We start from the raw sequence: 15,326 nt of genomic DNA, 5'->3' as shown, positions 1-15,326 counted from the left end.
GCTCAAGGAGAGCTTCTGTCCCGCTGTTATAAGACTATTGAACAGTTCCCTAGTACAATAAAACTCTTGACCTCAATCTAAATTGGTAAATTGGTAATTGATTTATTATTGTCACATGTACCGAGGTACAGTGAAAAACTTGTCTTGCATACCGTTCATACAGATCAATTCATTACACAGTGCATTGAGGTAGTACAGGGTAAAACAATAACAGAATGCAGATTAAAGTGTCACAGTTACAGAGAAAGTGCAGTGCAGGTAGACAATAGTTTGAGGTCAAGGGTCCCTCTTATTGTATAGTACAAGCCACCTCGCAATGACCTTGCAACCTTATTGTCTGCCTGCACTGCACTTTCTCGGTAACTGTGACACTTTATTCTGCATTTTGTTATTGTTTTACCTTGTACTATGTCAATGCACTGTGTAATGAATTGACCTGTACGATCGGTATGCAAGACAAGTTTTTCACTGTACCTGGGTACAAGTGACGATAATAAACCGATTTACCAATTTAGTCACCTAAACATTCTGTGCTCTTGCTATTTTCAGTGTTTCTTCCAGCTGAAGAAGGATGGTAGGTGGTAACTAAGAGGAGATTTCTTTTCTGATATTGACCTGATGTGCCACTGTGCCACCACCTCTGGTGGGTCTGACTTGCCATTGAAACAACTTCCATTAATTTAGTTCTAATGTCATTGTTATCCAATGGTATTGATTCAGTTTTGCAGTCATACTCGCAATGACCTTGCAACCTTACTGTCTTGCAAGTTTTGCAAGAAATAGCCACAATAAAAATCACCTTTAGGACCAGTGCAGTATTAATCATAAAAGTGAGAAGATTATCCTTCATCTAGTAGAATTTACACTGCAGCTGAGTTTATTACTGTGACAGTTCTCCTTATTGCCTGCTGAGTTGGTCATAAAAGTCATGGAATCTTATAATCACAGTGACTAACTGTAGTACCTATCAAAATGCCTCTGAGGTGAAAACCATAGATTTTTGGACTCCCAATATTGATAGAAAATTGTAGATAATAAGGCAGAAGGCTTCTTTGGAAGGAATTAGGGTGGGGAGAAGAGGAGATGACATAGGAAAAGGGGGGATAGGCAGAGAGCTGGCCGTTAGAAGGGATTGGGGAAGAGGTGGAGGGGACTGGGGGAACATCTTGCATTGGGAAAATAGGAACTGACCAAAATTGATGAGGATATAGGGAAGAGTATGAGGCAGGGCCAAGTTTTTCTGGTGGGGTCCATTAGGGCCTTTACTGGGTCAGGAAGCCTTGAATTTTCTCTCTAAAACATACCCCTTCTCGGCTAAGGATCTGGTTCTTAACAATTGCTGTCAGACTTCAGTTTGAGATTTCAGATCTGATGACCTAATCTACAAAGTCAAAGACTGAACCCATTTCCTTCCTCTGGGTGCCCTGCTTGCCTGCACAGTAGTACGTGTTAATGTGGGAGAGAATAGCAAGGAAATGAGATAAGTGGAGACAAATCATTCACAGTATTTTAACCATCCTTCCCAGCCAGGTTTCTGCCCGACAATGCCAGGTGAAAAACCTAGACTTAGGAGTCAGCAAGATGTCAGCAAGGACAGCTTCTATCCCACGGTGATAAGACCACTGAACAGTTTCCTTATACGATGAGATGGACTCTTGACCTCACAATCTACCTTGTTTGACCTTTCACCTTATTGTCGACCTGCAGTGCACTTCCCTGTAGCTGTGACACCTTACTCTGTACTTTGTTATTGTTTTACCCTGTAGTACCTCAATGCACTGTGTAATGAATTGATCTGTACGATCGGTGTGTAAGACAAGTTTTTCACTGTACCTCAGTACAAGTGACAATAATAAACCAATACCTATGTAAGTTCAACAGAAATAGCCAATGCTCTTTGAACAAAAAGTGCTCCCTTCAGACTTTCTGGAAGCAGCAAAGGCATGTGGGTAGGTAATTGGCCAATGTAAATTACCCCTAGTGTGTAGGTGAGTGGGAAAATCTGGAGTTAATAGGAGTGTAGGGACAATGATATGGCACTAGTGTAGGTGGATGCTTGATGGTTGGAGCAGTCTCAGTGGGTAAAAGGGCCTGCTTCAATGTTCTGTGTCTCTATGAAGCTAATATATTGTGTTACAAATTGATCTGGAATGATTTGGAAGTGAACTAGTGAAGAGAAATCACCTTTCAGTAAGTGTAAATCCAAATAATATTTCCCTTTCCTCCAAATCTGAAGAAACACACAGCAGTTTATCATACCGACAAAGGAATGAAACTTCTGCTTCATTCATTTCCTTTGCTGTGAAGCCCCAACAACTTGCAGGGTTTATCATAAGGTTTATTGGGAACTTTATTTTGTACAGGGGTTAGAATCTGAACACTCCCAAGATGCTCAATCGTGGAAGGCCACATTCTCATTTCCAAGGCTGATAGGTTATTTTCCCCTAAATAGTGCAGAGTGCAGGAGTTCACATAGGACTGGTGTTGAAAGTAATCGGCCAGAGCACTTTTATGGAGTATAAGCAGCCGGCTGCCGGATGAAGGGAGGCTGATAAGGTGAAGAGAAAAAGTAGCTTGATAAATTACCAATAAAGTGGAAAAAAATGAAATTAAGTTATTCACCATTGCACAAATAGATTCCAATCAATACCTTATATCTCAGGAGTGAAGATACCATGTCATTACTCCTGCTTCCTTTCACAAGCACAGAACTCCGGTGGCCTTACATCCCACATTACTCATCCCTGACCAATTAGTTTCCTGAGCATGGAACTTCTGAGCTCCAGAAATCGTCATGTCTCCGCACTGTGGTCAATCATCTATTTAATTAACCTAATAAATAGTTATCAGACATTTTAATCACAAGGGACTTCAGCCCATCTGTCAACTTTTAAGCTTGCAGGAATGCTTGCACCAGCCAGCAGTTAATCACGTAAATAAATCGGCTTCTGCATCTTCCCCTAATGAAACAGAGGGAAATCGACACTTAACGTAACATCTGGGTACTGAATTCAGTGAGAGGAATGCTAAACATGAACACAGTATTTCCAATAGGTTTGATAAGTCATCAGTGCAATGAGCTCATCTCTCTCCTCTGATTAGGTAACCAACATGTACAAAATATAAAAGAAATCTCGACTTATCCGAATCGTTGTTGTACAATATGATGAATTCTACAGGTCATACCGATTAAACTAATTAGTCTCGTTTACACAAACATAGTTTTAGAAAAATTACACACTAATGTTTTACTGGAATGATGCTGAATTTACTGAAGTGATTGCCTTGTCAGGGAAAATTGAACATATTGATCTAGTTGAATTCCATCAGTCTGAAGGACAACTACAATCCTTTCTCTCATTCTCCCTCAACAGGGAGAGCAAGTCCCAACGACCCACAACATACACTGGGCACAGGGCGCAAGAGAATTATGTTGGCCCTCATATTTATTGAAGAGTTCTTGAAGGCCTCAACATCTAATGGGATTTCTTTCTTTTCTTATCAAAAATAAACTCAAACATTTTCTCAACCAACATGCTGATGGGCTTACTTTGACTTACATGAAACATAAAACAGTACAGTGTACGAACAGGCCCTTTGGCCCACGATGTCTGTGCCGACCGTGATGTCAAATGAAACCAATCCCATCTGCCTGCACATGATCCATATTCCTCCACTCCCTGCACATTCATGTGTCTGTCTAAATGCCCCTTAAATGCCACTATTGTGTCTGCGTCCACCACTTCCCCTGGCAGTGCGTTCCAGGCACCCACCACCTCCTGTGTATAAAAAAAACTTGCCTCGCACATCTCCTTTAAACTTCCCCCCTCTCACCGTAAACCTATGTCCCTCTAGTATTTGACATTTCTACCCTGGGAAAGGGGCTCTGACTGTCTACCCTATCTATGTGTCTCATAATTTTATAAACTTCTATCAGGTCTCAATTCAGCCTCTGACAGTCCAGAGAAAACAACCCAAGTTTGTCCAACCTCTCTTTATAGCTAATACTCGCTAATCCAGGCAGCATCCTGGTGAACCTCCTCTGCACCCTCTCCAAAGCCTCCACATTCTTTCTGTAATGGGGTGAACAGAACTGTATACGATACTCCAAAAGAAGCCTAATCAAAGTTTTATTCTCCTTCCTTACTCTTATACTCAGTGCTTTGACTGATTGAGGCAAGCATTCCAATATGACTTCTTTACCACACTGTCTACTTGTGTTGCCAGGTTCAGGGGTCTATGGACTTGGTCCCCAAGATTCCACAGTACATCAGTGCTCTTCAGGGTCATGCCATTTACTGTGTGCTTTCCTCTTGCGTTTGACCTCACAAAGCACAACATCTTTGGGGAAACGTGCCTGGAGGTGGAGGAGGTAGGGGAGGTAGGGGCGGCACAGTAGCGTCGTGGTTAGCGCGATACTATTACAGTGCCAGCGATCAGGGTTCGATCCCCGTCGCTGTCTGTAAGAAGTTTGCACGTTCTCCCGTGTCTGCGTGGGTTTCCTCCAGGTGCTCCGGTTTCCTCCCACATTCTAAAAGACGTACGGGTAAGTTAATTTGGGTTTAAAATGGGCGGTGCGGACTCGTTGGGCCGGAAGGGCCTGTTACCACGCTGTAAATAAAATTTTAAAAAAAATTAAAAAAATACTTTGCTTCAGTGTTCACTAGGGCGAGGGACTTTCACGAATGTGAGGTCAGTGTAGAACAGGAAATGCGCTGGAGCATGTCGAGGTTAAGAAAGTGGCAGTGTTGGAGCTTCTGAAAAACATTTGAATAGATAAGTCCCCAGGGCCAGATGGATATACCTCAGGTTCTACGGGAGGCAAGGGAAGAGATTGCTGGGGCATTGATGACGATCTTTGCATCCTCCCAGGCCACAGGAGTGGTACCGGAGGATTGGAGGATGGCAAATGTTGCTCCTTTGTCCAAGGAAGGTAATAGGGATAATCCTGGGAATTACAGACCAGTGAGTCTTATGTCAGTGGTGGGCAAACTATTGGAGAGGGTTCTTGGGGACAGAATTTACAAGCATTTGGAGAAGCATAGTCTTATTAGGGCTAGTCAGCATAGCTTTGTGAGAGGCAGGTCATACCCCACGAGCCTAATTGAGTTTTTTGAGGAGGTGACAAAACAAATAGATGAAGGTAGAGCGGTGGATGTGGTGTATATGGATGTTTGTAAGGCATTTGACAAGGTTCCTCATGGTAGGCTCATTCAGAAAGTCATGAAGCATGGGATCCATGATGACTTGGTTGTGTGGATTCGGAATTGGCTTGTCCACAGATGGCAGAGGGTGGTAGTAGATGGAGTGTATTCTGCCTGGAGGTTGGTGACCAGTGGTGTTCCGCAGGGATCTGTTCTGGAACCCCCTGCTCTTTGTGATTTTCATAAATGACTTGGATGAAGAAGAAGGGATGGGTTAGTAAGTTTGCAGATGACTCAATGGTTGGTGGTGTTGTGGATAGTGTAGAAGGTTGTCATAGGTTACAACAGGATATAGACAGGATGCAGAGTTGGGCGGAGAAGTGGCAGATGGAGTTCAATCTGGAAAAGTGTGAAGTGATAGACTTCGGAAGAAAGAAACCTGAAGGCAGAGTACAAGGTTAATAGCAGGATTCTGAGCAGTATGGAGGAACAGAGGGATCTTGGTGTCCAAGTCCATGGATCCCTCAAATTTTCTGCACGTTGATAGGGTGGTTAAGAAGGTGTACGGTGTGCTGGCCTTCCTTAATTGGGGTATTGAGTTCAAGAGCCACGAGGTAATGTTGCAGCTCTATAAAACTCTGGTTAGACCACACTTGGAATATTGTGTTCAGTTCTGGTCACCTCATTATAAGAAGGATGTGGAAGCTTCAGAGAGAGTGCAGAGGAGACTTACCAGGATGCTGCCTGGATTAGAGAACATGTGTTATGAGGAAAGGTTGAGAGAGCTAGGGCTTTTCTCTTTGGAGCGACGCAGGATGAGAGGCAACTTGATAGAGGTGTATAAGATTATGAGGGGCATGGATAGAGTGGACAGACAGCACCTTTTCCCCCAGGGTGGCAATGGCCAATACCAGAGGACATCAGCTTAAGGTCAGAGGAGGAATGCTCAGGGGGAGATGTCAGAGGTAGGTTCTTCACACAGAGAGCGGTGGGGTGCCTGGAACACACTGCCGGGGGTGGTGGTAGAGGCTGATACAATAGGGGCATTTGAAAGGCTCTTACATAGGCACATGGAAGTAAGAGAAATAGAGGGTAATGGGTTGTGTAGGAGAGAAGGGTTTGTTTGATCAGGGAGTAGGTTTATATAGGTCGGCACAGCATCGTGGGTCGAAGGGCCCGCACTGTGCTGTGTTCTAGCTCACACTTGCCCAGATTAAACTCCATCTTCCCATTTCTCCACCCGTATCTGCAACTGACCTGTGTCCTGCTTCCCCCACTATCCTCAACTCCACCTATTTTTGTGTCATCTGCAAACTGACAAATCAGCGCTTCTACGTCGGCATCCAAGCCATTTATATATCACAAACAACAGAGGTGCCAGCACTGACCCCTGAGGAACACCACTGGTGACAGACCTCCAGCCAGAATGACACCGCTCCACCACTACCCTCTGTCTTCTTCAGCCAAGCCAATTTTGAATCCAATCTACCAAGTCGGCATGGATGGATCAGCCGACCGTGAGGGACCTTGTCAAATGCCTACAGAAATCCATGTAGACAACATCCACTGCCCAACCCTCATTAATCATCTTTGTCACGTCTTCAAAAAACTCAGTCAAGTTTGTAAGACATGACCTGCCCCACACAAAGCCACGCTAACTATCCCTAATAACGTCAGGCTTTTCCCCAATGTGAGTAATTCCTCTCCCTTAGAATCCTTTCCGATAGCCTCTCTACCACTGATGAACACCAGCCTGTAGTTTCCTTGATTATTCCTATTGTCCTTCTTAAATAAAGGAACGACATTGGCTACTCTCCAGTCCTCTGGGAACTCACGTCTGATAAGAGAGGATGCATTGTTGAGGCCCCAGCAATCTCCTCTCTTGCCTCTCTCAATAATCTGGGAGAGATCCCATCAGGCCCGGGGGACTTATCTATCTTAATGTTCTTCAGTAGGCTCAATACCTTCTCCTCCTTGAGCTCAGCATGCTCTGAAATAACACCAGACCCCTCTCTGATCTCAGTACCTCTATGTCCTTCTCCTTGCTGAACACCAATACAAAGTACTTGTTTAGGACCTTGCCCACATCCTCTGGCTCCAGGCATAGATTCCCTCCTTTATCCTTGAGTGGTCCTACTCTCTCCCTAGCTACCCTCTTGTTTTTAATGTATGTATTAAATTCCTTTGGATTTTCCTTAATCCTACTTGCCAAGGACATTTCATATCCCCTTTTGGCTCTTCGGATAACCTGTTTGAATTTGTTCCTGCTTTCTTTATATTCCTGAAGAGCCCTCTCTGATTTCAGCTTCCTAAACCTTACATATGCTTCCTTTTTATTTTTGACTAAACTTACAACATCCTTCATCATCCAAGGTTCCCGAACCTTGCCAGCCTTGTCTTTCCTTCCGTGCTATTCGCCCCTGCATTCAACATAGCACAATATCTTGTAATAATTTTATGTCTGTCACTGGTATGTAGAGAAGCAGATTTTTCTTGGCATCATTTTTTGTAAGGATTATCTTAAATTCTTTCCTGTATGACTTAGTTGCAGCTTTCTCAGGGTTTATTTTTCAAAACTTATTTCACTTCTCACAGACCCCACAAGACCAGAAAATCAAGAAACACTAAAATTAAATTTTAAGGCCAATTAAATGGAAATATTTTCTTGACAATGTACATAGTGAAAAGAAAACCCATTGGTTTTATTTTGGAAACTTATCTGAGCGCCACATAATGATTTGCATCTTGTTCAGATGAAGCTCCAAAGACAGTTCCATGGTATTATCCTGACTACATTAACGCTGATATGATTCAACAACTGTATCTGCACTTTGTCTCCAATCTCTCTTGCTTTCTCACCTCCCACTCACAGAATTTGCTGGGCTTAACCTTAACTATAAAATACACAGAAAACAGTGAAAACACTCGGTAGACACAACAGCATCAGTTCAGAGAGAAACAGGTTGGTGATGAATCAATGATGTTATTGAACTAATACTTTAAACCTGTTCTTTCTCCTGTGATGTTGTTTACAGCATTGTTTTTGCTTCAGATTTCACAGACACATAGACTTTCTTGTCACCTTTATTACCAACTTTCTGCTATTCTTAGGAGATGACCAGACATTGGTTCAGCTTCCTACAGTGCAGTCTCTGGACTGCTGCAATGAGTCAGTATTTGATAAAACTTGTCCACATAGAAAGTCTTATCTCACAATCTTTCCTAAGGAACTAGAGGCAGCCACATAGATTTTAGAAGGGAAGATTATGCTTTGCAAATCCAACAAGAGTTTTGTTTTGAGGAAAATGATGGATGGGTGAATCGATGAAATGCAGTGAAGATAAGATAATTTTTATTAGCCACATGTACATCGAAACACACAGTGAAATGCATCTTTTTGCGTAGAGTGTTCTGGGGGCAGCCTGCAAGTGTCGCCACACTTCTGGCACCAACATAGCATGCCCACAACTTCCTAACCCGTACGTCTTTGGAATGTGGGAGGAAAACCGGAGCACCCGGAGGAAACCCACGCAGACACAGGGAGAACGTACAAATTCCTTACAGACAGTGGCTGGAATTGAACCCGGGTTGCTGGCGCTGTAATAGCATTACGCTAACCGCTACACTACCGTGCCTGCCCTTGTGCACTTGGATTTTGACAAAATACTAGACCTGGATTTCTCCTTTAGCTTAGAGTATGAAATTTGTGTAAAGATTAAAACATTGCTTTGAATGAAGCTGATAGAGTGAAAGTTAAGGAAAATAACTTAGAAATGTTGGAAGTAGTTTGCCAAGTTTTCACAGATTTGTATATGGGGCTAAAGGTTGACAACCACATTTAGATAAAATAACCAAATATAGGTGTCATGGTGAATAAGTCTAATGATCAAAGGAACATGCATGTGATACTAACAAGATGGTGGTGGGCAACAAACACTGCTAGATGGACACCAATACTGTGGCGTGGGGCAATTTAGTTAATCAGGTGATAAAGGTTGGGAGATGCACAGGTGCAGAAACATAGAAACATAGAAAACCTACAGCACAATACAGGCCCTTTGGCCCACAAAGCTGTGCCGAACATGTCTCTACCTTAGAAATTACTAGGGTTACCCATAGCCCTCTATTTTTCTCAGCTCTATGTACCTATCCAAAAGTGTCTTAAAAGACCCTATCGTATCCGTCTCCACCACCGTTGCCAGCAGCCCATTCCACGCACTCACCACTCTCTGAGTAAAAAAACTTACCCCTGACATCTCCTCTGTACCTACTCCCCAGCACCTTAAACCTGTGTCCTCTTGTGGCCACCATCTCAGCCCTGGGGAAAAGCCTCTAACTATCCACACGATCAATGCCGCTTATCATCTTATACACCTCTATCAGATCCCCCCTCATCCTCCGTCGCTCCAAGGAGAAAAAGGCCGAGGTTCACTCAACCTGTTTCCATAAGGCATGCTCCCCAATTCAGGCAACATCCTTGTAAATCCTTGTGTAATGAATTGACCTGTATGATCGGTTTATAAGACAAGCTTTTCACTGTACCTCGGTAAAGTGACAATAATAAACCAATACCAATACCAATACCAATAAATCTCTTCTGCGCCCTTTCTATGGCTTCCACATTCTTCCTGTAGTGAGGTGACCAGAACTGTGCACAGTACTCCAAGTGGGGTCTGACCAGGGTCCTATATAGCTGCAACATTTCCAGAAGCATTTAGGGTGCAAGTTCATAAGATGTTCAAAGAATCATGCAAGCTCAGAAGGTTGTTAAATAATAACCAAGTAGATACTGCTTCTTGTAATGGCAGGGGAAGATTATAAATGTTGAGATGTACGATGATTATTTGGAAAAACCATAGTATAACTACAGTTAGAGAAGTATGCACAGCTCTCTGCTCTATATCATACAATATTGAGCCATTAGACAGCATGGATGGTGTCAGATATGAGGAAACATAGAAAAATAGGAGCAGGAGTCGGCAATTTGGCACTTAAGCCTGCTCAGCTATTTACCAGTCGGTCCTCTATATTCTCACTCTCCCCACACACACTCTGATGCTTTTGTGTTTCGAAAAATATTCAGCGACTTGATCGCCACAGCTTTTTTCAATGATAAATTACATGGTTCAACACCTGAGTGAAGAAATTTCTCCTTATCCCAGTCCTAAATGTCTAAACCCATATCCTGAGACTGTGACCCCTGGTTCGAGACCTCCTGACTAAGGGAAACATCCTCTCTGCAGGTCACGTCAGAACTGTGAAATACAAATCAAAGTACAGTTAGAAAAAATTTGGACTGTTTTCATTTAAAACAAAGAAGATCATGGAATAATATGTGGAAGGTTTCTGAATGAAGGGAAGTGAATAGAAAAAATTGGCATGTTTCCAGTGGTTAAAAGCAAACAGATAATACGACACTAAAGATGAAAGATTTAGGAGATATGGCTGCAGGAACATTTTTACATAGAGGAAGTGAGGCTAAAGAACACACATTTTAAGCGTTGTAAATTCAAGTAAAATGATGGATACTGGATCTTTATTATTTTCCCTGATTCCAAAGGATTCCATTATCAGGCAACTGTTTTGGATTCCAAGACTATCAGGAAGAAATGATAATAACATTGCAGGCTTCACTTAAAGAATAAAGACTTAAAACTCATGCTGGAACACAGCATAAACTGTGAACTTCAGTACTTGAGTCTAATATTTATTAAAATACATTTTCTAAATTGTAGGAGCTGGCAGTTCATTGCTAGATTGTATCTGGATTTATTTTAAGTTGAGCACTTTTACACATACATTGATTAGTAGCAGAGCCATGGAAAATGTTAAGCTATGTCTGGTTAATGAAAGAAATTATATTCTCAAGATACAATGAATACCTGCAGCCACTGTGACTGATCACTGCGTCCTGATGTCCAGGCATTAATCTTTCCCTGTTTATCCAGGCGAGCTTTACAGGGTTCCCATGTAAACATGTCCATATTTAAGGTCCTAAAGATGTTGGAAGCAGTAATCTGATAATCCTGGATATGTCCTGACTTCATACCTAGAGGTTCTGAACAGCCTAAAAGAAAAGAATAATTTAAAATAGAATGACAAATTACCCTTTATAAGTAATTCACTAGGCTTAAATTCCACCATGGTATTCTGATGATTTTTTCTAGAACTGTACAAAACTGTGCTGTGACCACACCTGGTACTGTGAACAGTTCTGGGCACCACATTTAGGAAGGATATGTTGTCCTTGGAGGAAGTGCAAGATCGATTTACCAGAAAAAACATCCAGATTCCAAGGGTCACATCACAAGCAGAGATTAAGCAAACCTAGGGTTGTATTCTGTGGAATTTAGAGGTTTAAGGGATGATTTGATTTAAGTTTTCAGGACATTACATCATTCCTGAAGCTGAGAATAACAATGCAAAAATTTGCTCCCGGGTTGCATTTCTGGCTGTTGCCAATGTTTAGCCAAATCGTGCTCAAGCAAGGCCAGCCTGGAAATGTATCACCGTAATTAGGAGTATTTTTGAGTAAGCTGTAGGTTAGATTTCCCTTTTTACGATGAATAAAAAAGGGAACATTTAACCCTCTATCTGATAGAAACCCTGTGTATGGTGTTCAAAGTTCTAACTTCTTTACTCAATGGACGACAGCAGATTTATACTATATACAATTTTAACCTGCGCACTTTCTCTACAAATGTAGATCCCTATGATGTCACTGGAATTAAACGGCAATTGTTAAGTTATGCCTGAAAGGGAAGCTGGTGTGTTGTTACAGGCTGAATCAGGTCAGAGCAGGATCAGCCATGGAGGAGGCCTTTCCTTGTTTGACTAGGTGCAGCAACAGGACTTTGCAGGATCCCTGAAGGAAAGTTCATGTCACTCCTGCCACAGAGCTCTCCCTTTGCTGAATGGAAGACCTCTGGGACTTTCCCATGACTCAATGCTATTGCCTAATTTGTATTTCAGAGACTCCTGATTTTTTACTATTTTTACAACTGACATTGTGCCCTCAAAACAGCATCTTTGTGTTTTTGGCAAGTCAAGGTAAGATCATTTTTAAGTACCAAAGCAAGAATGATTAGGAAGTAAAAATAAGGAATATACCTTGGTTGGGAGTGAATTCACTTCGGAGGCATGTGCTTAAGTGTGTTTAGAAACTTATTTAATTGCTATTTAGAAATTCCATTTATTTGGTGAATGTTTCAGTTATGAAAACAGTGCAAGCTATTGTCAAATACCTCACTTACCAAACTTGGAATTGGATTATTATTATTCACTTGTACTGAGGTAGAGTTAAAAACCTGTCCTTACATACTGTTCGTACAGATCAATTCATTACAACAGTGTGTTGAGGTAGTACAGGGTAAAACAATAACAGAATGCAGAATAAAGCGTTAAAGTTACAGAGAAAACTGCAGTGCAGGTAGACAATAAGGTGCAAGGTCATAACGAGGCAGATCGTGAGGTCAAGAGTCCATTTTATCACACTAGGGGACCGTTCAATAGTCTTATAACAGTGGGATAGAAGCTGTCCTTGAGCCTGGTGGTACGTGCTTTCAGCTTTTGTATCTTCTGCCTGAGAGGGGAGAAGAGAATGTCCTGGGTGGATGAGGTCTTTGATTATGTTGGCTGCTTTACCTAGACAGCAGGAAGTGCAGACAGAGTCCATGGAGGGAGGCTGGTTTCCATGATGCACTGGGCTGTGTCCACAAACTGTCTGCAGTTTCTTGCGGTTACGGGCAGAGCAGTTGCTGTACCAAGCAGTGATGCATCCAGATAGGATGCTTTCTATGGTGCATCGATAAAAGTTGGTAAGTGTCAAAGGACAACATGCCAAATTTCTTTAGCCTCCTGAGGAAGTAGAGGCATTGGCGAGTTTTGCATAAGTGCTGCTCACAGCTACTTAATGCAAAGAGACCAACATTTGATGTCAATTTGTGTTGCTGTATGGTATACTGCATTGTTTTATGGTTACAATTTCCCTTGGATGTAAGTGCAAATGGAGATTCCTTCTGTTGCAATAGTTACAAATTTGGGTCTGATTGTGAATACATTCTTGAAATATGGTGGTGTTACCTGTGAATCCCATGGGCCTCACTGTAAGATGACTCACAGTTCTCCACATCTAGTTGTATGAACTAGATGAAAAGAAAACACAACAAATGCATTTTTCTTGAACCATAAACTGGATATCCTGGCCCTTGCAATCATGGAATGGTCTCCAGCAGAGAAGATCGGGGTTTGGTGAACAGGGGTTGGACGCACGTCATGGAGGGACATATCATGAAGGATGAGGAGAGATCCAGAGATCACATGGGAGACTGTGTAATATGTGGAGGAGAGAAATAGAGAGAAAGCAACAGGTAAGGGCTGAGGTGGAGGAAAAGGGAAGAGATTGGTGAAACAGGTTTCAGGAGCACTGGAGGTACATATCACAGGTCCACAAACCATGCTGGAAAATCACTTCCCACCTTCCTTGGAAGAGCCTCTCTTACTTGATCTGAGGGTGTGTGGTGAGAGATGGGCAGGTTGTACTTAACTGAACTTATTAATCCCCCCTCCACATCCTGCCCTACCCTCCATGCCACCACCACCACCACGTGTTCCTCTCTTGTGTGCTCCTCGAATCTTTCAGGAGGACAGCTGTTTCACATCTCAGGGAAGTGGGGCCAGAACCAAATATTAACTGTTCATGCAGGACTATTATTCTGATCAACCACTTACAATCATTAAATAGTGAACATATAATTACAGAACAGAAATAGCCATTTGGCTGTTTGAAGCTCCTCTAATGCCTCAGAAGAATCATCCGTCTAAGTTAATGACCAGGACTTCTCAATTTCCCCCTTAATCTCCCTCATGATGCTTTTCTCTGCATTGGTTGTCTTTTTGCAAGGTTGTCTTTGATAATAGCATAATTTGATGAAGACCTAACATAATAGAACATGCATGCTTTACAGGAATAAAGTAATTTTTAACTATTGTCCTGTTGAGTGTTTTTAAATCCTGATTGTCAGAATGTTTTGCTTCCAGTTTAACTTTGTGCTCACAACCAGAGGGGGGAGTTTTCTGGTAAACATCGCCTGCTGAGCACATGGTATCCAAACAGAATGATGTCCAAATAGAAAGAGTGATGCGCTCATTAATTACTGAGACTGCTAACAAATTGCTTATTATCTTCAGTCTTCAGGGAAATAATTTCAAAGTCCAATTCATTAGTACATTCACCAGTTTTTTCATCTCCGTGTTTTTTTTTAAACATATGCTCATGCTTTATTTTGAAAATCTCAAACTAAAAAAGAACCTTTCTGATTCCTTCTGCTGCACTTAAGTATTCTTGAAAAGAAAACAGAATAACTGAGGTGAACAAGTTACTCTTGGCCTGCAGCATATTAGGAAATTAACCCATAGAGAAACAAAGGACTGCAGATGCTGGGAATCTAGATGAAAAACACGATGATGCTGGAGGAACTCAGCAGGCCAGGCAGATCCGTGGAGAAAAGCAGGGGGTCAACGTTTCGGGTCAGGACCCTTCTTCAGGACTGAAGATAGGAAAAGGGGAAGCCCAATATATAGGGGGGAAAAGCAGAGCAGTGATAGGTGGACAAAAGAGGGAGGTGGGGTGGGCACAGGGTGGTGATAGGTAGATGCAGGTAAGAGATAGTGATGGGCAGGGTGGGGGAGGAGGGGAGAGCAGATCCACTGGGGGATGGGTCAAAGGTGAGGAGGGGTAGAAAAAAGAGAGATAGACTAGGAAAGGGAAGAAAAGAGGCATGGTGGGTGTGGAGAGGCGGGGGCGGGGGGGCGGGATTACCTAAATTGGGAGAATTCAATATTCATGCCTTTAGGCTGCAAGGTCCCAAGACAGAAAATGAGGTGCTGTTCCTCCAGTTTGCGCTTGGAATTCTCCTGGCAGTGGAGGAGGCCGAGGACTGACGTATCTGTAATGGAGTGGGAGGGGGAGTCCTCAAGCATCATAGTGGTTAACCCATGGACACTGGGAGGCCTGTTTTAGTTCCCAGGGAAACAAATAAGATCCAGCAAAACATTTTTCACATTGCCCTCACTCCACTCCAAAGAAAGCAAATCTAGCCGATGTATCCACTCTCTCCTCGTAGCTAAACACTGCATCCCTCACAACATCTGGTGAATCTCCTCTGTACCATCTCAGTGCAA

General features: G+C 42.5%; 1 protein-coding gene across 3 annotated transcripts in view; it reads right to left on the bottom strand.

The window, feature by feature from the left end:
- LOC127572539 (EGF-like repeat and discoidin I-like domain-containing protein 3) overlaps positions 1-15,326 on the bottom strand; it is a 222,526-nt gene that overhangs the window by 27,897 nt on the left and 179,303 nt on the right. For all 3 annotated transcript variants that reach the window (XM_052019909.1, XM_052019910.1, XM_052019911.1), the window contains one exon: positions 11,027-11,211. In XM_052019909.1, the coding sequence (XP_051875869.1) occupies positions 11,027-11,211 (185 nt within the window). The remainder of the gene's footprint in view (positions 1-11,026; positions 11,212-15,326) is intronic.

The sequence above is a fragment of the Pristis pectinata genome, chromosome 7 (assembly GCF_009764475.1).
Source record: "Pristis pectinata isolate sPriPec2 chromosome 7, sPriPec2.1.pri, whole genome shotgun sequence".
Lineage (NCBI taxonomy): Eukaryota > Metazoa > Chordata > Chondrichthyes > Rhinopristiformes > Pristidae > Pristis > Pristis pectinata.
The sequence above is the reverse complement of the archived record's forward strand: the minus strand, read 5'-3'. Positions and strand labels throughout refer to the sequence as shown.